The sequence below is a fragment of the Hyla sarda genome, chromosome 3 (genome assembly GCF_029499605.1).
Source record: "Hyla sarda isolate aHylSar1 chromosome 3, aHylSar1.hap1, whole genome shotgun sequence".
In the NCBI taxonomy this organism is placed as follows: Eukaryota; Metazoa; Chordata; class Amphibia; order Anura; family Hylidae; genus Hyla; species Hyla sarda.
This window is the reverse complement of record NC_079191.1, coordinates 297,759,447-297,784,717: the sequence shown is the minus strand read 5'-3', so window position 1 is coordinate 297,784,717 and position 25,271 is coordinate 297,759,447. Positions and strand designations below refer to the sequence as shown.

At 42.3% G+C, this 25,271-nt stretch overlaps 1 protein-coding gene across 5 annotated transcripts in view; it reads left to right on the top strand.

Moving 5' to 3' along the window:
• The window catches only part of NTPCR (nucleoside-triphosphatase, cancer-related), a 265,027-nt gene that overhangs the window by 226,406 nt on the left and 13,350 nt on the right, over window positions 1-25,271 (top strand). For 2 of the 5 annotated variants that reach the window (XR_008891424.1, XR_008891423.1), the window contains exon 6: window positions 18,767-18,838. The exons of 2 other annotated variants lie outside the window; for them this stretch is intronic. Coding sequence is in view for 1 of the 3 variants with exons in the window: in XM_056566936.1 (XP_056422911.1) it covers window positions 3,540-3,587 (48 nt within the window). In the remaining 2 variants the exon portion in view is untranslated. Of the gene's footprint in view, window positions 1-3,539; window positions 3,643-18,766; window positions 18,839-25,271 lie in introns of those variants that run through there. One more of the 5 variants, XM_056566936.1, reaches the window with a different exon arrangement.

Genomic DNA, 25,271 nt, shown 5'->3' with positions numbered 1-25,271 from the left:
CCTCCCAGCACACAGAAAGCCCGGCGACTGCGCCAGACCCGCAATCAGCAACACTGGGAACCAGCCAGCGACACCGGAGCCCGTGACCCTGCACCAGCCTCACCCACCACCAAACCAGGTGCGAAAAAATTTTGAGCAACTATGCGAAAACTGCTGTGCCCGAAAAGATAACACACTGGCCGCGGCGCACAATAGTAGCAGGGACGCAGGGGGACAGCGCGAGATTTGAAAAAAAACCAGCTGGGGACATGCTAGAGAGCTCCCAACCAGGAGCTATTGGAGGCACTTGTAACCCTGCAACTACAGGGACAAGACTTCTAGGCCTCCTCACCGTCACCACATCCCCATCACAGAGAGGAATTCTTCAGGCTTCCCATGCGGACAGGAAACCACTGAGGCTAGGTAGGGCTGTGCTTCCTTTTATGATCTAGGTTTTCTGTCCCTGGGGGAGGAGTCAATCTCTCTGGTGGTGCTGTCGTGACGGGGTGGAAAAATAAAATAAAAATACATTTATTAAGTAAATGAATAATAAAAAATAAGTAGATCACACACAGGGCATCCGCAGCGTATTACGTGCTGCGGATGCACCATCAGTCACAATAGTGAGTTCCCTGCTGCGGCTGGGTAGCTCTTTGTGTCTACTCATAGCGGTAGCAGTCACGAGCAGACACACTGAGCTACCCAGCCGCAGCCGGCGGGGCATCTGCAGTGTGAAATACACTATGCATCTGTTCCGTGTAACCTCACCCTTATTAATTATTTTTTATAAATGCTGTCAAAGTACCTCCTTTTTTCATAACGTGACATTTATTGTCTGTGAGATGAGTGACACGAGTCCATAACATTGCTACATAATATTCCCTCCACACTAGGCCCTGATGAGTTGTGCCGCTTGGCTATGCAACACATAGTTACATAGTTACATAGTCAGTACGGTTGAAAAAAGACATTCGTCCATCAAGTTCAACCAGGGAATTGAAGGGTAGGGGTGTGGCGCGATATTGGGGAAGGGATGGGATTTTATATTTCTTCATAAGCATTAATGTTATTTCGTTCCAGGAATGTATCTAATCCTGTTTTAAAGCTGTTAATTTTTCCTGCTTTGACCAGTACCTGAGGTAGACTGTTCCATAAGTTCACAGTTCTCATGGTAAAGAAGGCGTGTCGCTCCTTGAGACTAAACTTTTTCTTCTCCAGACGGAGGGAGTGCCCCCTCGTCCTTTGGGGGGGGGGGTTAACCTGGAACAGTCTTTCTCCATATTTTTTGTATGGGCCATTAATATACTTATATACATTTATCATATCCCCCCTTAAAGGTCTCTTCTCAAGACTAAACAATTGTAACTCCTTTAATCGCTCCTCATAGCTAAGATGTTCCATGCCCCATATTAGTTTAGTCACGCGTCTCTGCACCCTCTCCAGCTCCACAGTGTCCCTTTTATGGACTGGTGCCCAAAACTAAACGGCATATTCCAGGTGAGGCCGTACCAATGCTTTATAAAGGGGGAGTATTATGTCCCTGTCCCTCGAGTCCATGCCTTTTTTTTATACATGACAATATCCTGCCGGCCTTGGAAGCAGGAGCCTGACATTGCATGCTATTCTGTAGTCTGTGATCTACAAGTACACCCAGATCCTTCTCTACCAGTGACTCTGCCAGTTTAATCCCCCCTAATACATACGACGCATGCAGGTTATTAGTACCCAGATGAATAACTTTACATTTATCCACATTGAACCTCATTTGCCAAGTGGATGCCCAGACATTTAGTCTATCCAAGTCATCTTGTAACCTATACACATCCTCTATAGACTGTACCGTGCTACAAAGCTTGGTGTCATCTGCAAAGATAGAAAGAGAGCTGTTAATTCCATCCTCTATATCATAACGAAACGCGTTGGATGTTGCTTGATTGTGACTAGCATTGTTATGTAATCACTGTACAGATTGTATATATGTGTTTGCAATTCCTAAACTCACTGAATGTGTCTTTGGAGGTCTAAGTCAACCAGCTATCAGACCACTAACGGTCTCTATACCCATACTGCACCTGACTTCGTCCCCATTCCTTCCTAAATAGGGAGAGGCGAGATACTGCTCCGATTCGATAAAGTAGGTAGTGACCCACGAAGGAATCACTTTAATAGTCCAAATCAATATGGGGAAGTTAGCTCTCACCTCTGCCACCTGAATCCTGGAGCACGGAAAAGTCCACAGCGTATTGGGCTTGTTAGCACAATCCAGAGGAAAGATAGATCCAGCTTACCAGGATACGGTATAAAAAGGGATACTTTTTTCAAAACTTCTGGAGCAACATACACACAGGTAGTAAACGCCTTTACTTTACTATCCAGATGTTTTGAATAAAGTATCCCGTTTTATACGTATCCCGTTATCCCTGGAGAACTGGGTCTATATTTTCTCTGAATCACGATAATAGTATCATATCTTAGACCAATCAACTATTACCCTAAAAAAAAGATGTCACTTTAGAATTAATAGAAATACTATACTTATAACAACCAGCGCCGAACACCGGATGACAACCAGCGTCAGTGACCTACGGTGATCAATAAAATAGATATTTTATCCAGGTCAAGTCTTGGATATTAATTCATGATTTTAAGAAATGTAAGTTTGAAATTTTAAGCAATATGTTTGACAAATGTGACTTTTATAACTGCTGTTTTTATGAATGAATTACCAATGTGTTTACCTATCCACTTCAGAAAACGGCGCTACTACAGCACAGGTTTATGACACTTTTATGAATGAATCACTGATGTGTTTATCTATCCACTTCAATAAACAGAGCTACTACAGCGCATGTTTATGACACTTTACATGTATGCCAGCCGTGTCCATTTTAGTCTATATATAGCTGTTAGTATCTTATACATGTATGTCTGCCAAGGTCATTGATAAAGAGGTGACAAACCTCGAAACTTGTCTGACAAGGCCAATGAAACGTTGATTACACAATCTTGCCCTGAGCATCATTTCATCAACGGTTGGCACCAAATCATCCGAGACCTTTTTTCCAATTTCTATACATTAGGGATGTCAGTTTTAGGTCTCTTTACAGCAGCCATTCTTGCAGTTACCTGGGCCCAACTTCACTCCAGGGAACTAAAGCTAGAATGTCTGAGAGTTTGGGATATTTCTCAATCCGATCTTGACAGGTGTTTTGTATTATATCCCACTGTCCTCGCTTCTCTAGGTTAGTTGGTTATCTGAGGGAAGCTTGTCTTGAGGTGTTGACTAGGAGTTGCCTAACCCTGTCATCATTACTACAGATGCTAGCCCCTTGGGGTGGGGAGCCCATTTAGGAGCTTTGAATTTTCAGGGGTCCTGGGAAGAGGATTTGTCAGATAAGTGTTCAAATTATAAAGAATTATTGACAGTGTACCGTGCTCTTGAGTCAGCTAGTCCTCAGGGTTCTAATGTTAAAATTGTCTCTGATAATACCACCACTGTGTCCATCATTAATAGACAAGAGACCATAAAGAGCTCTTCTCTAATGAATGTATCTTTCCAGGTAATAACCTTTGCAGAAACCCTACTAAAATCAATCAGTACATCCTAAAAGAAGAGCTCAACACCAGAGCGGACTTCATCGCCCCTTGATTCATCAGGGCGAGTAGAGGCTGAATCCGGAGGTATTCCAGAAAATTTTGGCTTTGTAGGGAATGCCTCAGGTGGATCTGTTTTATATCAAACAGAACAGACAGGTCAGCAATTTATTTTCCCTTTCCCCAGCAGACAGACCCCTACGGTGGATGCACTGTCTTAGAAATGGGATTGGGACTTTCCCTCCCTTAGCTCTCATCCTCAGGGTCAAAAAATAAATAAATCAAGCAAGACAGAGCGACCATTGTTTTGATTGCCCTCTTCTGGCCCTGGAGAGCTTAGTTCTTCTGTCTAAGCACTATGGGGGACATTTATCAATGTTTGCTTATTTATTCCTTTTTTATTTTTTGCTTATGTGCGACTTATTTATCAACTGGTTTCAGCCTGTTGATAAATTTCTTTCACATAAGCAATTATTTATTTTTTTGCTTTGTTAGTGGCTTTTTCTGCTCCATGTCTGAGCTAGAGTAAATTTAGTAGGTTTTTTCCACGCCATGTGACTTTTTTGCGACTGATAAATCTCTTACCACTGCAAGTCAAAAATCCCTTTTTGCTTTGGTAAGCAAGATTTTTATTTCTTGCTTAGGACACTGCACAATCAAAAAGTCACAGAAAAAAGAGCGTAGTCGCACGTGTAACTTTTTTGCGACAATTTTAAGCAAAAAAAAATCTACTAAATGCTTTGATAAATATCCCCCCTATGTTGTTATCAGGCTCTTGGGTTCTTCCGGAAATCCAGGATCTTCCCAGTCAGGGTCCGATAATCCATCCAGATGCTCGCAACATTCTCTTGACGGCTTGGCTCTTGAGAGGTTAATTCTCCGCTTAAAAGACCTCTCAGCTGCAGTATTATCTACTCTCCAGAGCAGTAGAAAGCCAGTGACTTCCAAAATCTATTTCAAAATCTGGAAGAAATGCATATCCTTGTCGGATTCTGCTACATTAGACTTCTAAAAGCCTAACTTTGCCTTAATTCTTGACTTTTTACAAAAAGGTATGGAAAAGGGTTTAACCGCTTAAGGACACAGCCCATTTTGACCTTAAGAATACAGCCGTTTTTTGCAAATCTGACCACTGTCACGTTAAGCATTAATAACTCTGGGATGCTTTAACTTACGAATTTGATTCGGAGATTGTTTTTTCGTGACATATTCTACTTTATGTTAGTGGTAATTTTTAGTCTATACTTGCATCATTTCTTGGTGAAAAAATCCAAAATTTCATGAAAAATGTGAAAATGTTGCATTTTTCGAACTTTGAAGCTCTCTGCTTGTAAGGAAAGTGGACATTCCAAATAAATGATATGTTAATTCCCATATACAATATGTCTAGTTTGTGTTTGCTTCATAAAGTTGACATGTTTTTACTTTTTGAAGACATTATAGGGCTTTTTAGTTTAACAACAATTTTCAAATTTTTCATGAAAATTTCAAAATCTGAATTTTTCAAGGACCAGTTAAGTTTTTAAGTGAATTTGAGGATCTTTATGTTAGAAATACCCTATGAAGGACCCCATTATGAGAACTGCACCCCTTATCGACCAAGGAACATATATTTACGTCCTTGGCCAGCTCCCGCGATATAATGCGGGGTCACACGGTGACCCCGTGTCATATCGGGTCGGTCCCGGCATGTCACTGAAGCCCGGACCCGGATCGCAGTGCCGCGCGCTATTAACCCTTTAGACGCGGTGTTCAAAGTTGAAGATCGCGTCTAAAACAAAAGTGAAAGCTTCCCGGCTGCTCAGTAGGGTTGATCGGGACCACCGCAGTGAAAATGTGGTGTCTTGATCATCTGGGACATGAGTGGAGGTCCTCTTACCTTCCTCCAGCATGTCCCTTCGGCAATTGATTACTCCAAGCCTGAGATGCAGGCTTGAGCAATCGACCGCCGATAACACTGATCATTGCAAAGCTATGGCTTTGGAGTGAACAATGTATAAGATCAGTGTGTGCAGTGTTATAGCCCCCTATGTGAGCTATAACACTGCATAAAAAAGTGTAAAAAAAAGTTAATAAATGTCATTTAACCCTTTCCCTAATAAAAGTCCAAATCACCCCCCTTTTCCCATAAAAAAAACATGTAAATACAAATAAATCTAAACATATGTGATATTGCCGCGTGCATAAATGTCCGAACTATAAAAATATATCATTAATTGAACCGTACGGTCAATGGCGTATGCGCAAAAAATCAAAACGTCTGATCAATACAAACATGGTACCGCTAAAAACTTCAGATCACGGCGCAAAAAATGAGCCCTCATACCGCCCCATACGTGGTAAAATAAAAAAGTTATAGGGGTCTGAAGATGACAATTTTAAACGTATACATTTTTCTGCATGTAGTTATGATTTTTTACAGAAGTACTACAAAATCAAACCTATATAAGTAGGGTATTAATTTAATCGTATGGACCTACAGAATAAAGATAAGGTGTCATTTTTTTACCAAAAAATTTATTGCATAGAAACGGAAGCCATCAAAATTACAAAATGGTGTTTTTTCTTCAATTTCATGCACAATGATTTTTTTCCCGTTTCGTCGTAGATTTTTGGGTAAAATGACTGATGTCACTGCAAAGTAGAATTGGTGGCGCAAAAAATAAGCCATCATATGGATTTTTAGGTGCAAAATTGAAAGGGTTATCATTTTTAAAAGGTGAGGAGGAAAAAACGAAAGTGCAAAAACGGAAAAACCCGTGGTCCTTAACCCCTTAAGGACCCAGCCAGTTTTCACTGTACGACACGGCCCCATTTTTTGCACATCTGACCACTGTCACTTTAAACATTAATAACTCAGGGATGCTTTTACCTTTCATTCTGATTCCGAGATTGTTTTTTCGTGACATATTCTACTTTATGTTAGTGGTAAAATTTTGTCGATACTTGCATCATTTCTTGGTGAAAAATTCCAAAATTTGATGAAAAAAAAGAAAATTTTGCTTTTTTTTCTACTTTGAAGCTCTCTGCTTATAAGGAAAATGAATATTCCAAATAGATTATATATTGATTCACATATACAATATTTCTTCTTTATGTTTCCATCATAAAGTTGACATGTTTTTACTTTTGGAAGACATCAGAGGGCTTCAAAGTTCAGCAGCAATTTTCCAATTTTTCACAAAATTTTCAAAATCGAAATTTTTCAGGGACCAGTTCTGTTTTGAAGTGGATTTGAAGGGCCTTCTTATTAGAAATACCCCACAAATGACCCCATTATAAAAACTGCACCCCTCAAAGTATTCAAAATGATATTCAAAAGGCTTGTTAACCCTTTAGGTGTTTCACAGGAATAGCAGCAAATTGAAGGAGAAAATTCAAAATCTTCATTTTTTACACTTGCATGTTCTTGTAGACCCAGTTATTGAATTTTTACAAGGGGTAAAAGGAGAGAAATGTTCCTAAAATGTTTAAACCAATTTCTCTCGAGTAAGAAAATAGCTCATATTTGTATGTCAAGTGTTCGGCGGGCGCAGTAGAGGGCTCAAAAGGGAAGGAGCGACAGTATGATTTTGGAGAGTGCATTTTTCTGAAATGGTTTTTGGGGGGCATCTCACATTTAGGAAGCCCCTATGGTGACAGAACAGCAAAAAAAAAAAAAACACATGGCATACTATTTTGGAAACTACACCCCTCAAGGCACATAACAAGGGGTCCAGTTAGCCTTAACACCCCACAGGTGGTTGACGACTTTTCGTTAAAGTTGGATGTGAAAATTATTATAATTTTTTCCACTAAAATGCTAGTTTTCCCTCAAATTTTGATTTTTTACAAGGGATAATAGGACAAAATGACCCCCAGCATTTGTAACCCCATCTCTTCTGAGTATGGAAATACCTCATGTGAGGATGTAAAATGCTTTGCGGGCACACTACAATGCTCAGAAGAGAAGGAGTCACATTTAGCTTTGGAAAAGCAAAATTTGCTGAAATGGTTTTTGGGGGGCATGTCGCATTTAGGAAGCCCCTATGGTGCCAGGACAGCAAAAAAAAAAAAAAAAAAAAACACATGGCATACTATTATGGAAACTGCACCCCTCAAGGCACGTAACCAGGGGTCCAGTGAGCCTTAACACCCCACAGGTGTTTGACAACTTTTCGTGAAAGTTGGATGTGTAAATGTTTTTTTTTCTTCCACTAAAATGCTAGTTTTCCCTCAAATTAAAAGTTTTTTACAAGGGGTAATAGGACAAAATGCCACCCAAAATTTGAAACCCCATCTCTTCTGAGTATGGAAATATACCATGTGTGGACATCAAGTGCTCTGCTGGCGCACTGCAATGCTCAGAAGAGAAGGAGCTTTTGGGGATAAAATTGAGCTTTTGGGGATAAAATTATTTGGAATGGAAGTCAGGGGCCATGTGCGTTTACAAAGCCCCCCGTGGTGCCAGAACAGTGGACCCCCCACATGTGACCCTATTTTGGAAACTTCACCCCTCACAGAATTTAATAAGGGGTGCAGTGAGTATTTACACCCCACTGGCGTTTGACAGCTCTTTGGAACAGTGGGCTGTGCAAATGAAAAATTACATTTTTCATTTTCACGTACCACTGTTCCAAAAATCTGTGAAACACCTGTGGGGCGTAAATGCTCACTGTACCCCTTATTACATTCCGTGAGGGGTGCAGTTTCCAAAATGGGGTCACATGTGGGTATTTATGTCAAAACCGCTGTAAAATCGGCCACCCCTGTGCAAATCACCAATTTAGGCCTCAAATGTACATGGTGCGCTCTCACTCCTGAGCCTTGTTGTGCGCCCGCAGAGCATTTTACGACCACATATGGGGTATTTCCGTACTCAGGAGAAATTGCGTTACAAATTTTGGGGGTCTTTTTTTCCTTTTAACGCTTGTGAAAATAAAAAGTATGGGGCAACACCAGCATGTTAGTGTAAAATTTTTTATTATTTTACACTAACAAGCTGGTGTAGCCCCCAACTTTTCATAAGGGGTAAAGGGAGAAAAAGCCCCCCAAAATTTGTAGTGCAATTTCTCCTGAGTACGGAGATACCCCATATGTGGCCCTAAACTGTTTCCTTGAAATACGACAGGGCTCTGAAGAGAGAGCGCCATGCGCATTTGAGGACTAAATTAGGGATTGAATAGGGGTGGACATAGGAATATTCTACACCAGTGATTCCCAAACATGGTGCCTCCAGCTGTTGCTAAACTCCCAGCATGCCTAAACAGTGAGTGGCTGTCCAGAAATGCTGGGAGTTGTTGTTTTGCAACAGCTGGAGGCTCCGTTTTGGAAACACTGCTGTAGGATACGTTTTTCATTTTTATTGGGGGGGGGGGGACAGTGTAAGGGGGTGTATATGTACTGTAGTGTTTTACCCTTTATTATTTGTTAGTGTAGTGTAGTGTTTTTAGGGTGCATTTGCACTGGCGGGTTACAGTGAGTTTCCCACTAGGAGTTTGCGCTGCGGCAAAAAATTTGCCGCAGCCCAAACTTGAAGCAAGAAACTTACTGTAAACCTGCCCATGTGAATGTACCCTGTACGTTCACCTGGGGGGGCAAACCTCCAGCAGTTTCAAAATGTACCCAGAATGTACTGACAGACCGTGCATGCTGGGAGTTGTAGTTTTGCAACAGCTGGAGACACACTGGTTGGAAAACCTTCAGTTAGGTTCTGTTATCTAACTCAGTATTTTCCAACCAGTGTGCCTCCAGCTGTTGCAAAACTACAACTCCCAGCATGTACTGATCACCAAAGGGCATGCTGGGAGATGTAGTTATGCAACAGCTGGAGGTACGCAACTACAACTCCCAGCATGCCTGAGACAGCTGTTTGGCATTCTGGGATTTGCAGTTTTGCAACATCTGGAGGGCTACAGTTTTAGAGAACACTGCAAAGTGATCTCCAAACTGTGGTCCTCCAGCTGTTGCAAAACTACAAATCCCAGCATGTCCGGACAGCAAATAGCTGTTTGGGCATGCTAGGAGTTGTAGTTTTGCAAGATCTGGAGGGATACAGTTTAGAGACCATTAGATAGTGGTCTCAAACTGTAGCCCTCCAGCTGTTGCAAAACTACATATTCCAGCATGCCCAAACAGCTGTCTGGGCATGCTGGGAGTTGTAGTTTTGCAACATCTGGAGGGCTACAGTTAGAGACCACTGTATAATGGTCTCAAACTGTACCCTCCAGATGTCGCTAGGCAACTCACCGGCTTCCGTAGGATCCAGCCGCACGACGTCGCCGCCCGCCGATCTCCATCGCCCGGCGCCGGTCCCTGTCGGGTTTCCCCGTCCTGCCCCGCCTATTGTGGGTGGGCAGGACGGGGAAAACGAAAGTAAACCCTACCGCCCCCGATCTGCTATTGGTGATCGCGTCTAGACCACTAATAGCAGGGATCCCCCTTCTATTCCGGGTCACCATAGACCCGTAATGACCCGGAATCGCGCAAATCGCAAGTGTGAATTCACTTGCGATTTGGCGCGATCGCCGACATGGGGGGGTCTGATTACCCCCCTGGGCCTTTGAACGGGATGCCTGCTGAATGATTTCAGCAGGCATCCCAGTCCAATCCGAAAATTTGTTACCCTATTTCTCTCGAGTAAAGAAATGCCTCATATGTGGATGTAAAGTGTTCTGCGGGCGAAGTAGAGGGCTCAGAAGGGAAGGAGCGACAGTGGGATTTTGGAGAGCGAATTTTGCTGAAATGGTTTTTGGGGGGCATGTGTAATTTAGAAAGCTCCCATGGTGCCAGAACAGAAAAAAAAAAGGTGATTGACGAATTTTCGCTAAAGTTGGACGTGAGAATGACATTTTTTTTTCACTAATATGCAGGTTATCCCAAATTTTTCATTTTTACAAGGGGAAATAGGAGAAAAAGCCCCCCAAAATTTGTAACACAATTTCTTCTGAGTATGGAAATACCCCATATGTAGATGTAAAGTGCTCTGCGGGCGAACTACAATGCTCAGAAGAGACGGAGCGCCATTGGGCTTTTGGAAAGAGAATTTGGTTGGAATAGAAGTCCGGGGCCTTGTGCGTTTACAAAGCCCCCGTGCTACCAGAACAGTGGACCCCCCCAATGTGACCCCATTTTGGAAACTACACCCTTCACAGAATTTAATAAGGTGTGCAGTTAGCATTTACACCCCACTGGCATTTGACAGATTTTTTTGAACAGTGGGCTGTGGAAATGAAAAATTTAAATTTTTCATTTTCACTAACCACTTTTCAAAAAATCGGTCAGACACCTGTGGCGCATAAATGCTCACTGTACCCCTTATTACATTCGTTGAGGGGTGTAGTTTCCAAAATGGGGTCGCATGTGGGGGGTTCCGCTGTTCTGGCACCATGGGGGCTTTGTAAACACACATGGCATACAATTCCAGCCAAATTCTCTCTCAAAAAGCTCAATGGCTCCTTCTCTTCTGAGCCCTGTAGTGTGCCCGCAGAGCACTTTACATCCACATATGTGGTATTTCCATACTCAGAAAAAATGGTGTTACAAATTTTGGGGGTCTTTTTCACCAGCATTTTAGTGAAAAAAAAATCAGATTTTTCATTTTCACGTCCATATTTAACGAAAATTTGTCAAACACCTGTGGGGTGTTAAGGCTCACTATATCCCTTGTTACGTTCAGTGAGGGATGAAGTTTCCAAAATGGGGTCACATATGGGTGATTTTTTTTTGTGTGTTTATGTCAGAACCGCTGTAACTATCAGCCACCCCTGTGCAAATCACCTATTTAGACCTCAGATGTATATAATGCGCTCTCACTTCTGAGCCATGTTGTGCGGCTGCAGAGCACTTATGGGATATTTCCGTACTCAGGAGAAATTACGTTACAAATTTTGGGGGTCTTTTTTTTTTACTTTTACCTCTCGTAAAAATGAAAAGTATGGGGCAACATGCTGGTGTAGCCCCCAACTTTACCTTTTCATACTGGGTAAAAGGAGAAAAAGCCCCTCAAAATTTGTTAGGCAATTTCTCCTGAGTACGTAAATACCCCATCGGAACTCACCGGCTTCCGTATGATCCAGCCGCACGACATCGCCGCCCGCCGATCTCCATCGCCCGCAGCCTCCGGATCGGTAAGTGGGTCTTCGGCGCCGGTCCCTGTCAAGATTGGAGCTGTCTTTGATCATCCCTATTTTCCGGGCTATCTGGTCACCAGAGACCCGATCAGCCCGGAAAAGCCATGATTCGGACCGGCGATTGTCGACAAGGGGGGCAGTGCCGGGATGGCTGCTGATAGATTTCAGCAGTCATCCCGTTCCGATCACCGCGTCCGGAGACACGGGTATCAAGGAATGCAGCGCCGTAAATGTACGGTGCTGTGCTTGAAGTGACACTTAGCAGTGCCGTACATTTAGAGCGCTCGTCGTTAATGGGTTAAAAGCAGCAACTCTCAAAGTACATGTGGCTGCTCTAGGGGCACTATACTGGCAAAAAATTACTAACCATCCCTGGATTGTGAGATTCTTTAAGTCCAGTCCGCAGGCTTCTTCAGCTTGGGATCTCACTCAGGTCCTCCATACCCTCAGCTGGGAACCATTTAAGCCTCTGTCTTCTATTCTTCTGAGATCTTTAGCCCATAAGATGGCCTTATTGGTAGCTATTACTACATCCAGAAAGGTTTTATCTATCAGAGCCCCCTACACGCAGATTTTAGCTGATAGAATCATTTTGAGATCTGACCCTGTTTTTCTTCCCCAGGTAGTCTCTGCGTTTCATGTGACACAGGAGGTTGTGCTTTCTACTTTCTGTGCCAATCCATCTACTGAAGGGGAGAAGGATTTTCACATGTTAGATGTCAGCAGATGTGTTCTAGAGAACATCAAAAGAACTAATGACTTCAGAAGGTCTTATAGATTGTTTGCTCAGATAGCTAGTCCCAAAAAGGGAGATATGGTCAGGGGAGACACTATTGCTGGGTGGGTTAGACACGCTATTGTCGCAGTTTACTCTGACTGCAGGTCTGCCGCCGCCGCCTAACCTGAGGGCCTACTCCACTCAAGCAGTCGCTTCTTCATGGACAGTAAAAAGAGGTGCCTCTATTTCTCAAATGTGTAGGGCAGCCACTTGGTCATCTCCTCACATTTTTTTTTCTCCATTACAGGCTTTATGTTGATGAACTATCCTCTCTGGCTTTTGGGCGCAAGGTCTTGCAGGTGGTGGTCCCTCCCTAATATTTCTGTGGTATTCTCTTTGGGGGTGCTGTCGTGACGAGATGGAAAGCCGGTAATCAGTCACCGGTAATTCTATTTCCTTGTAGTCACGACAGCACCATGGCCTATTACCAGCCTTATTTTCTTATTTCTGTTTACGTAGGTGTTATTCACTGCGGTGTTGCATACAAAAAAAAGTATTTTTGTTTTCTTTGTGTTACTCTCTGATAGAAAGTGATAAATTTATAATTATTGTTGCTTGCTAACCACTTATAGGATGCTTCTTAGGTCTCGGTATTTCACTGAGGCATAGGAATTATGTACTTTCTTTTGTACTCTTGGTTTCCTGTCCCAAGGGGAGGAGTCCATCTCTCTTGTGGTGCTGTCGTGACTACTAGGAAATAGAATTACTGGTTTCAGGCGCAATGTAGTAAAGATATGCCCCACAGTACTCACTTTTTTATTCTAGGTGAATACTTTAGGGGTGTGTGTTCCAAAATGGGGTCACTTGTGGGGGTTCTGTATGGTTTTGCCAGCTAAAAGCCTTTGCAGGCATGAAGTGCAGCCTATAATCCTTTCGGCCTAAAATGATGACCTCAAAGCCAAATGGCGCTGCTCTCCTCCTGGATCCTGCCACGTGGCCAAGGGACCAAATATGACCTAAGCATGGGTATTTCCAAACACGGGACAAACAACTCAATAAAATATAGGGTGTATTTCTTTCAATATCAGAAGCAATGTACAAATAATTTGTCCCACAATTGATGCATTTGTGGAAAAAAGCTAATTTCAAATTTTTAACACTGACTTTGTAATAATTCTTGCCAAAAAAAACTATGGTGTTTAAAATTATCACTATACCCCTTTTTAAATACCGTATTTATTGGGGTATACCACGCACCGGCCTATAACACGCACACTCATTTTTCCATGGATATTTGGGTAAAAAAAGTTTTTTACCCAAATGTCCTTGGTAAAATGAGGGTGCGTGTGTGTGCATGTGTATACCCTGATAGCAGCGGCTTTTGCGTGGTCTAGAGTCCTGCTGCCCCTGCTTCTCTCCCCCTGGCTATCCAGAGACTGCCGCCGCCGCTGCCCCATTACATCCCCCATCCCCGTTTTTATAATTACCTGTTCCCGGGGTCCACGCTGCTTCTGACTTCGGAGGCGTCCTTAGCTGTCACTGTGCGCCGGGCCACTGACGGTGACGTCGCGTTGAAGACGTCACTCGTCATTGCGCAGTGCATAGCAACAGCGCAGGACACCGCCAGAAGCAGCGCGGACCTCGGGAACAGGTACCGTAATTTTAAAACCAGGGATGGGGGAGGCAATGGGGCCATGGCGGCGGTGGTCTCAGGACCACAGGATAGGCAGGAGCAGAGAAGCGGGCAGCGACAGCAGGTCTCTGGCTCCGCAAAAGCCGCTGCAGTTAATTGATTTAAAGTGCCCGCTTTAAATCATTGAACTGCAGCGGCTTCTTCGCATTTTTTAAGTTTATCAGCGTATAACACGCAGATAGACTTTAGGCTAAAAATTTTTGCCTAAAAAATGTGTGTTATATGCCAATAAATACGGTACCTTCAGGGGTCTATTTTTTTAATGGGGTCATTTGGGGGGGGGGGGGTTGGGGGATTCATATGCTCTACCACCTCTAAGTTTCTGCATACCTTGCATAGCATAAACAAACAAAAAAAACTTTAAAAATGTCCTAAATGTTTAAAATGTCAAGTTGTTATGCTTCTAATTAATTTAAAATGTTAATTAAAAAGATAAAGACCTCAGAAACTATAAACTATTTGCTCAGTAAGTATAAATATATGCAACCTTTTAATGTTAAAATAGCAAAAAAACATTTACTATGTACATGAAGTACAACTTGTGACAAAAAGTGTCAAAATTATCGTGATTGGCAAAACGTTACCAGAGTTATTCTCTTATAAAGTCATACATCTCCGATTTGAGAAAACAGGCTTGGTCTTTAGTGTTATACTCTTTTCCTATATTTTTGCTTTTGTCTTTCCATTAATTTGTTTTGGTTCTTTAACTCCTTAAGGACCAAGAGAACCAAAACAATTAATGGAAAGACAAAAGCAAAAATATAGGAAAAGAGTATAACATGCACTGAATCACATCATTCTCAAGTTGCCATAAGAAAGAATTCAATATAGAGTTAAGCCTTAAGTCTTGTTGAGAGATGCTGTCAAATACACCAATAAGCGGATTTTCTGAAAGTATGATATTAAGATCCATTTAAGATAGAGAACCATTTGTTTCCATTATCTTACAAATGCTTTAAAAGATTTTCCAGCTGTGCAAACTTGCTAAAACAGCTTGTTGGATGCTTTTACCCAACCATTTAGGTCAGTAAGAGTCAATTAATAAATAAAAGGGTCAAGGAGGATGTTAAAATGAAATAGGTCTTCAATTAAGTTCATGACAATCATCCAAAAGCAGCTATAAGGGGGCCTTTTCTAAAAGATGTAGATGAATGTGCCAATGTCAGCTCAACATCTCCAACATGAGCATGGGGTGGAAGCAGGGCCAGCGTTACAGGGGTGTTGGTATAGCCCTAAAGCTGTCCAGCCTGCACAGAGCCCATGGACATCCCACACTGACTTACTTTGTACCTGCTAGGACCTGAGATGAGTCCTATAGGCTAGGACTCCTAAAGATGTCATCCCAGGTCTTGGCCGATACATAGTAAGTCTGTGTTGTGTATGGGCTCTGTGCAATGGATAAAGAAAGGAAAAGGTAATAGGGGAAAGTATAGAGAGAGAGAGGGGGTGCTAAATTATTTAATTACTTACAACACATATATCGCTGCGGAAGCAGTAACAGATATTGTGGGGGTTATTTAAGCTAATTAAGATTTTTTCCATCACTTATATTTTTCAATCCACAGACCCATATGGGGCTTGTTTTTTTGTACCGCTAATTGTGTAACCAAAAAAAATATAATTTTGTGGGGAAATTGAAAAGAAAACGCCAATTTTGCAAATTTTGGAGGATTTTAGTTTTTATGCAGTGCACTTTGCAGTAAAACTGACATTCTATTTATTCTGTTGGCTCAATATGATTAAAAAAAAAAGATCCCCATGTTATGTGTATTTCTCTTATTGTACTGATTTAAAAAAACGCTGACTTTTTAACAAAATAAGTTTGTGTAAAATCGCCCTATTCTGACCTATTTCTATTTTCCATATAGAGCTGTATGAGGGCTTATTTTTTTGCAACGTGATCTGTAGTACTGTAAGGAGCACAAAGGTGTGCATTATTACACTGTAAAGGGTACAAAAGGGACATTATTACAGTGTGGGGCATTAAGAGGAAAACTATTACTGTGTAAAGAAAAAAAATGACCGCTTTTACTGAAAGGCAGAGAAGATCACTGTTATAGTATACTGTATGTGGGTGCTATTACTGACAGCACTGAGAAGATCACTGTTATAGTCTATGTGGGAACTTTATTTGTTCTATTTTATAACATGATTACAAAAGAATAACAAATCATCCAGATGGAAAATAGGAAACTTATTATTCCCCAGCCCACCCAACCTACCCCAGAGGGATCAGATGAAAAAAAAAAAACAGGAAAATTGTCACTTGGCCTAAATTCTATGAAACTCGATATCCTTTCTCTTAGATTTCTTTGCTAATATCTTTTCGTAGTTGCGTATCTTATATATGAAAACCAGCCGATGTTGTAACTGCGGGGGATTGTTATCAAACCATTTTCTGACTATCAGCAACTTCGCATAAATAAATAATCTAATTAAAGGGGTTATCCACCATAAGATGGTTTTAGTACCTACCTGCCAGACAGTAATGGACATGCTTAGGAAGGATCCATGCTTGTCTTGGGGCCAAGTGGCTATGTTGTGAGATTACATGACACTGTGGCTAGCTTTTTGTGAACTGGTATTTCCTGTTTGAGTTTTCTTGCCTACAAATGCCATAATTCCATTTTACTCCATCCCACACATCAGCCACCCCACCCATTGAAACATAAATGAGCTGCATCCATTCAAAAGACCTGTTGTTTTCAATTGGGGTGCCTATAGCTGTTGCATTAGTTGCAGATTAATCTCTCTCCCACCAATTGATCCCTCCACCCATTGAAGCAGACCGTCATCACCTGACTAGTGAGGTCAGGTCTCGGCCACATTGCAACCTGGGAAAAATCTGAGACAACAGTCATATTGTATTCTGTTAAAAATAAATATTGGGGTTAAAATCACATAAGAATTGTACGAAAACAGTCACACACAGGTACAGACACTATATTATGAACTACACTAACATGTGCCTTGTTGTATGAGGTGAATTTCAAATTTGTGATCGCTCTACCCCAGGTATCTGTTTAACCCCTTAAGGACGCAGGACGTAAATGTACGTCCTGGTAAGGTGGTACTTAACGCACCAGGACGTACATTTACGTCCTAAGCATAACCGCGGGCATCGGAGCGATGCCCGTGTCATGCGCGGCTGATCCCGGCTGCTGATCGCAGCCAGGGACCCGCCGGCAATGGCCGACGCCCGCGATCTCGCGGGCGTCCGCCATTAACCCCTCAGGTGCCGGGATCAATACAGATCCCGGCATCTGCGGCAGTTCGCGATTAAAATGAATGATCGGATCGCCCGCAGCGCTGCTGCGGGGATCCGATCATTCATAACGCCGCACGGAGGTCCCCTCACCTTCCTCCGTGCGGCTCCCGGCGTCTCCTGCTCTGGTCTGTGATCGAGCAGACCAGAGCAGAAGATCACCGAAAACACTGATCTGTTCTATGTCCTATACATAGAACAGATCAGTATTAGCAATCATGGTATTGCTATGAATAGTCCCCTATGGGGACTATTCAAGTGTAAAAAAATGTAAAAGTAAAAGTAAAAAAAAAGTGAAAAATCCCCTCCCCCAATAAAAAAGTAAAACGTCAGTTTTTTCCTATTTTACCCCCAAAAAGCGTAAAAAAACATTTTTTATAGACATATTTGGTATCGCCGCGTGCGTAAATGTCCGAACTATTAAAATAAAATGTTAATGATCCCGTACGGTGAACGGCGTGAACGAAAAAAAATTTAAAAAGTCAAAAATTCCTACTTTTTAATACATTTTATTAAAAAAAAAATTATAAAAAATTTATTAAAAGTTTTTTATATACAAATGTGGTATCAAAAAAAAGTACAGATCATGGCGCAAAAAATGAACCCCCATCCCGCCGCTTATACGGAAAAATAAAAAAGTTATAGGTCATCAAAATAAAGGGATTATAAACGTACTAATTTGGTTAAAAAGTTTGTGATTTTTTTTAAGCGCAACAATAATATAAAAGTATATAATAATGGGTATCATTTTAATCGTATTGACCCTCAGAATAAAGAACACATGTCATTTTTACCAGAAATTGTACGGCGTGAAAACAAAACCTTCCAAAATTAGCAAAATTGCGTTTTTCGTTTTAATTTCCCCACAAAAATAGTGTTTTTTGGTTGATATAATGAGTGATGTCATTACAAAGGACAACTGGTCGCGCAAAAAACAAGCCCTCATACTAGTCTGTGGATGAAAATATAAAAGAGTTATGATTTTTAGAAGGCGAGGAGGAAAAAATGAAAACGTAAAAATTTAATTGTCTGAGTCCTTAAGGCCAAAATGGGCTGAGTCCTTAAGGGGTTAAAGTGTACCTCTCATGAAACAAACTTTTTATATATTAAAGCTAAAGCCCTACTGAACAACTTTTTTATTGCTTTTATTTAAAAATGTTTCCTTCTTTCATGTTTCTTTTTAACTTTAAAAACTTCTCCACTAGGGGTCTCCCTAGCAATCCTGTCAGCAAGCATTTTGGACTCAGTGAGTGAGTCTGAAATCAGCTCAGCGCAGCTGCTCGTACACAAGCAGGGAGCGAACAGAGAGGATACATTCTCTCTTCTCTTTTTCTCAGTTCCTCTCCCCCTCTCTCCACTTTCCACATGGCTAATTATATATGCACTGCTTATCTCTTTCTCCTCAGGACTTGCCATTGCTATGACAACCTCCCCTGCTCTGTGCCTTCAACTGAGCTACTGAAGAGCATAGAAAAAAGGTATTTTTAGGGGGGTTTTAAAGCAAAATAAATGCAGGGATAGACTAAGTTAGAGTCAGGGACAGATGGGAAGGGGGGATTAGGGAAAGTTTAGATGGTGATAGGTACTTTTTAGACAACCTCCCTTTCCCATCTTCCCTTGATAACTTCTTGGAAGTTTCTCGATATTTTGAGACCCAACATTTTGCAGATTTGTGACATGGGTTTAGAGACAGAAGGCCTTCTCATTAAGTAAACAAGGGGGTGTGAATGTACTCTCCTAAAATCTCCTTTTTTCGATTTTTATAATATTTAGCAATTTTAGTGCCAAAAAATACCCCTTCGTGCTCAGCTAATGTTAGCGAAACATATTTCATTCTAGTGTGTTTCCTGCCCCAGAGAAATAAGAGCATGAAACCATTTTTCTGATACCCATACAGGAGATGCATTTAATACAAAAAGAGTCTGTGGGAGTAATATCATCTTAATGATAGAGGCCCTATCTGCCTTTGCAATGGGAAGTCTAAGCCATGTATCAATTTTATTTTTTATTTTATTTAACAAAGGATATAGGTTCTGTTCAGGAAAAAGGCCTGGGTTAATTCCGACTATTATCCCAAAATACTCAATAGTATTATCAGGCTCAAGGACTTTCAACCCGGCCACTACTCCACTGCTTACTGTATCAAAAGGCAATAGACTCGACTTGGATCAATTGACCTTCAACCCAGAGAAATTCCCAAAACATTCAATTAACTGCATGGCTTTCGGGATGTTTTTCTTTTTTTTTTAGAGTTTTTTAGAGTTTTGAAGAGTACGGAGCAAATCATCTGCATAAAGCAAAAGTTTGCAATCTTTCCCATGAATACTGAACCCCCCTATCTCCTCTGTCTGTCTAATAGCTATTGCAAGGGGTACAATATATAAAAGAACAGAAGGGGGGAAAGAGGACACCTCTGTCTAGTCCCTCTCTCCAAATTAAATGTTTCTGTCTGATTCCCATTAACTATAACTCGTGCTGAGGGATGATCGTGAAATTTACCACCCAAACCAATCCTCTCCATCGCTCACCAGAGGTAGCTCCAATCCACTCTGTCGAAGGCCTTCATGGTGATTATCGAGAGGATTGATCGGAGCCCTCCCCCGACATTTGAATATTAACAAACAACTTAAACAAATTATCATGAATATTATGACCCGGAACAAAGCCAGTTTGGTCTGCTCCGATAATTTTGTTACAGACCTTGGTCAATCTCTTCGCCAATACCTTGGCAATAATTTTAGCATCTGAGTTTAACAGAGAGATGGGTCTATATGAGTCTACTTTGAGGGTCCTTCCCCTTTTTTTAACAGCAAAATTATGTTCGCTTTGCGCATAGTCAGTAGTAGAGACTTAGTAATACAGGATTCATTAAATACTTTTAAGCGAGCCGGCAGGAGCACCTCCCCAAATTCTGCATATATCCAAAGGGAAGGCCGTCTGACCCAGGGACTGACTCATTCGACATAGTTGCCAAGGCCTTATAAATTTCCTGGATTGTAAGAGGGCTATTTATGGCTTCAATCTCTTCTGGATCTAAATGTGTTAATTCATATTTTGAAAAGAAAATCATTTATGAGTAACTCATTCCCTGGGTCCTCAGAGGTGTATAAATCCTTAAAATATTGTTTAATTATTTGTTTGTTGAATCTGCTCTTGCTGATTAGTCACCTCACCTCTCGGTGTGAATGGCCCTAATATGAGTCTTCTGTTGTTGAGCATTAATAACATTTGCTAAGAGCTTACCCGGGCGACCCCTTCACAGAACCAACTCTGCCCCTGAAAGAAGAGCCTGTGTTGGGCCTTTAACCCCTTAAGGACACATGACGTACTGGAACGTCATGTGTCCGCTCCCAATCTATAACGCGGGGCCACGGCGTGGCCCCGCGTCATAGTGGGTCGGGCCTGGCCTCTAACAACGGCCGGGACCCGTGGCTAATAGCGCGCGGCATTGATCGCTGTGCCGCGTGCTATTAACCCTTTAGATGCGGCGTTCAAAGTTGAACGCTGCATCTAAAGTGAAACTGAAACCATGCCTGTTAGCTCAGTGGGCTGTTTGGGATAGCCGCGGCGAAATCGCGGCATCCCGAACAGCTTACAGGACAGCAGGAGGGTCCCTACCTGCCTCCTCGCTGTCAGATCGCAGAATGACTGCTCAGTGCCTGAGATCCAGGCATGAGCAGTCAAGCAGCAGAATCATCGATCACTGGTTTCTTATGAGAAACCAGTGATCAATGTGAAAGATCAGTGTGTGCAGTGTTATAGGTCCCTATGGGAGCTATAACACTGCAAAAAAAAAGTGAAAAAAAAAAGTGAATAAATATAATTTAACCCCTTCCCTATTAAAAGTTTGAATCACCCCCCTTTTCCCATAAAAAAAACACAGTGTGAATAAAAATAAACATATATGATATCGCCGCGTGTGGAAATGTCCGAATTATAAAAATATATCGTTAATTAAACCGCACGGTCAATGGCGTGTGCGCAAAAAAATTCCAAAGTCCAAAATAGTGCATTTTTGGTCACTTTTTATATCATGAAAAAACGATCAATAAGTCCTATCAATGCAAAAATGGTACTGTTAAAAACTTCAGATCACGGCGCAAAAAATGAGCCCTCATACCGCCCCATACATGGAAAAATGAAAAAGTTATAGGGGTCAGAAATGACAATTTTAAACGTATTCATTTTCCTGCATTAAGTTATGATTTTTTCCAGAAGTACGACAAAATCAAACCTATATAAGTAGGGTATCATTTTAACCGTATGGACCTACAGAATAAATACCAGGTGTCATTTTTACCGAAAAATGTACTACGTAGAAACAGAAGCCCCCAAAAGTTACAAAACAGCGTTTTTTTTTTCAATTTTGTCTCACAATGATTTTTTTTTCCGTTTCACCGTAGATTTTTGGGCACAATGACTGATGTCATTATAAAGTAGAATTGGTGGTGCGAAAAATAAGCCATCATATGGATTTTTAGGTGCAAAATTGAAAGTTATTATTTTTTTAGGGAGCAAAAAACGAAAATGCAAAAACGTATGAGTACGTCCTTGCGCCCTGGGTCTTAAGGACCAGGCACGTACTCATACGTCCTGGCGATTTCCGTTTCCTGCCGCGCGCCGGGCAGAGATTGGAAGCGGATGCCTGCTGAAATGCTTCAGCAGGCATCCAGGGCAAACGCCGAGGGGGGCCAGGTCTGCCCCCCATGTCGGCGATCGTCGCAAATCGCGAGGGAAATCGCCCCTGCGATCTGCGACGTTACCGGGCTGATCGGGTCTCTGGGACCCGACCGCCCAGTAATTTTGCATGATCCCGGTTGTCACAGACAGCCAGGACCATGCTGAAGTATAGAAGCGAGGTGGCAAGCCTGCCACCTCCTCCTATCCCCTGCAATTCCTAACCGACCAATCGCAGGGGGGGGGGCGGTTACTTCCTCCCGCCCTGCCCGGGTCCTGGAAGTCCGGAGAGAATGGGAGGAAGACCGGAGGACGCAGCGGGGGACGGGGGACTGCTGGAGCCCGGCCCCGGTACTTACCTCGTCCCTGAAGACCCAGAGACGGCGGTGGCGGTGACAGGTGAGTGGATCTTCGGAGGTGTTGCGGGACCTTTGCAGCAGTCCAGACCGCTGTAAAGCGATCTGGACTGCTCCATCTGGTCCCCTTACACTACAACTCCCAGCATGCCCAGACAGCCCTTGGCGTCTGGGCATGCTGGGAGTTGCAGTTTTGCAACATCTGGAGGTCCACAGTTTGGAGACCACTGTGCCCTTCCAGATGTTGCAAAACTACACATCCTCAGCATGCCCTTACTGTCCAGGCATGCTGGGAGTTGTAGTTCTGTAACATCTGGCCCTTCAAAACTACAACTCCCAGCATGCCTGGACAGTTTTGGCATACTGGGAGTTGTAGTTTTGCAACATCTGGAAGGGCACAGATTGGGAACCACTGTATTAGTGGTCTGTAGACTGTAGTCCTCCAGATGTTGCAAAACTACAACTCCAAGCATGCTGGGAGTTGAAGTTCGGCAACATCTGGCTCTAAAGATGTTGCCGAACTACTACTTCCAGCATGCCTGAGAATTCTGGGAGTTGTGGTTTTGCAACAACTGGAGGCACACTGGTTGGGAAACATTGTCTGTTTCCTAACTCAGTGTTTCCCAACCCGTGTGCCCCCAGTTGTTGCAAAACTATAACTACCAGCATGCACCGTATTAGGGAGTGCATGCTAGGAGTTGTAGTTTTGCAACAGCTGGAGGTTCCCCCCCCCCCCCCCCATGAATGTACAGGGTACATTCACATGGGCAGGGGGCTTACAGTGAGTATCAGGCTGCAAGTTTGCGATGCAGCAAATTTTGTTCGGCAGTTCAAATTCGCAGAAACTCGCTGTAATCCCCCGCCCGTGTGACTGTACCCTAAAAACACTACACTACACTAACACAAAATAAAATAAAAAGTAAAAAACACTACATATACACATACCCCTACACAGCCCCCCTCCCCTCCCCAATAAAAATGAAAAAAGTCTGGTACGCCACTGTTTCCAAAATGGAGCCTCCAGCTGTTGCAAAACAACAACTCCCAGTATTTCCAGACAGCCGTTGACTGTCCAAGCATGCTGGGAGTTTTGCAACAGCTGGAGGCACCCTGTTTGGGAATCACTTGCATAGAATACCCCTATGTCCACCCCTATGCAAATCCCTAATTCAGGCCTCAAATGCGCATGGCGCTCTCACTTTGGAGCCCTGTCATATTTCAAGGCAACAGTTTAGGGCCACATATGGGGTATCGCCGTACTCGGGAACAAATTTTGTGGGGCTTTTTCTCCTTTCACCCCTTATGAAAAGGTGAAGTTGGGGTCTAAAGTTAGTGTAAAAAAAATTATTTTTTACACTAACATGCTGGTGTTGCCCTATACTTTTCATTTTGACAAAAGGGAAAAAAGCCCCCCAAAATTTGTAATGCAATTTCTCCCGACTACGGAGATACCCCATATGTGGGCGCAATGTGCTCTGGGGGCGCACAACAAGGCCCAGAAGGGAGAGTGCACATGTACATTTGAGGTAATTTGCACAGGGGTGGCTGATTGTTACAGCGGTTTTGACAAAAAAAAAAAACATATGTGACCCCATTTCGGAAACTACACCCCTCACGGAATGTAATGAGGGGTGCAGTGAGAATTTACACCCCACTGGTGTCTGACAGATCTTTGGAACAGTGGGCTGTGCAAATTAAACATTTTGTACAGCCCACTGTTCCAAAGATCTGACAGACACCAGTGGGGGGTAAATGCTCACTGTACCCCTTGTTACGTTTCTCAAGAGGTCTAGTTTCCAAAATGGTATGCCATGTGGGGGTTATTTTGCTGTCCTGGCACCATAGGGGCTTCCTAAATGTGACATGCCCCCCCGAGCAAAATTTGCTCTCCAAAAGCTAAATGTGACTCCTTCTCTTCTGAGCATTGTAGTTCGCCCGTAGTGCACTTCAGGTCCACTTATGGGGTACCTTTATATTCAGAAGAGATGGGGTTACAAATTTTGGGGGGTCTTTTCTGCTATTAACCCTTGCAAAAATGCGAAATTTGGGGGGAAAACACACATTTTAGTGAATTTTTCTTTTTACATATTCAAACGTCGTGAAACCCCTGTGGGGTATTAAGGCTCACTTTATTCCTTGTTACGTTCCTCAAGGGGTCTAGTTTCCAAAATGGAATGCCATGTGGGGGGGGGGGGTTGCTGTTCTGGCAACATAGGTGCTTCCTAAATGCAACATGCCCCCCAAAAACCATTTAAGAAAAACGTACTCTCCAAAATCCCCTTGTCGCTCCTTCTCTTCTGAGCCCTCTACTGCGCCCGCCGAACACTTTACATAGACATATGAGGTATGTGCTTACTTGAGAGAACTTACTTACTTATGGGCTACAAACATAAGTATGAATTTTCTCCTTTTACCCCTTGTAAAAATTAAAAAATGCGAGTGTAAAAAATGAAGATTGTGAATTTTCTCCTTCACTTTGCTGCTATTCCTGTGAAACACCTAAAGGGTTAAAACGCTGACTGAATGTCATTTTGAATACTTTGGGGGGTGCAGTTTTTATAATGGGGTCATTTGTTGGGAATTTCTAAGATGAAGACCCTTCAAATCCACTTCAAACCTGAACTGGTCCCTGAAAAATAGTGAGTTTGAAAATTTTGTGAAAAATTGTAAAATTGCTGTTTAACATTGAAGCCCTCTGGTGTCTTCCAAAAGTAAAAACACGTCAATTTTATGATGCAAACATAAAGTAGACATATTGTATATGTGAATCAAAAAAAATGATTTGGAATATCCATTTTCCTTACAAGCAGAGAGCTTCAAAGTTAGAAAAATGCAAAATTTTAACATTTTTCATCAAATTTTGGGATTTTTCACCAAG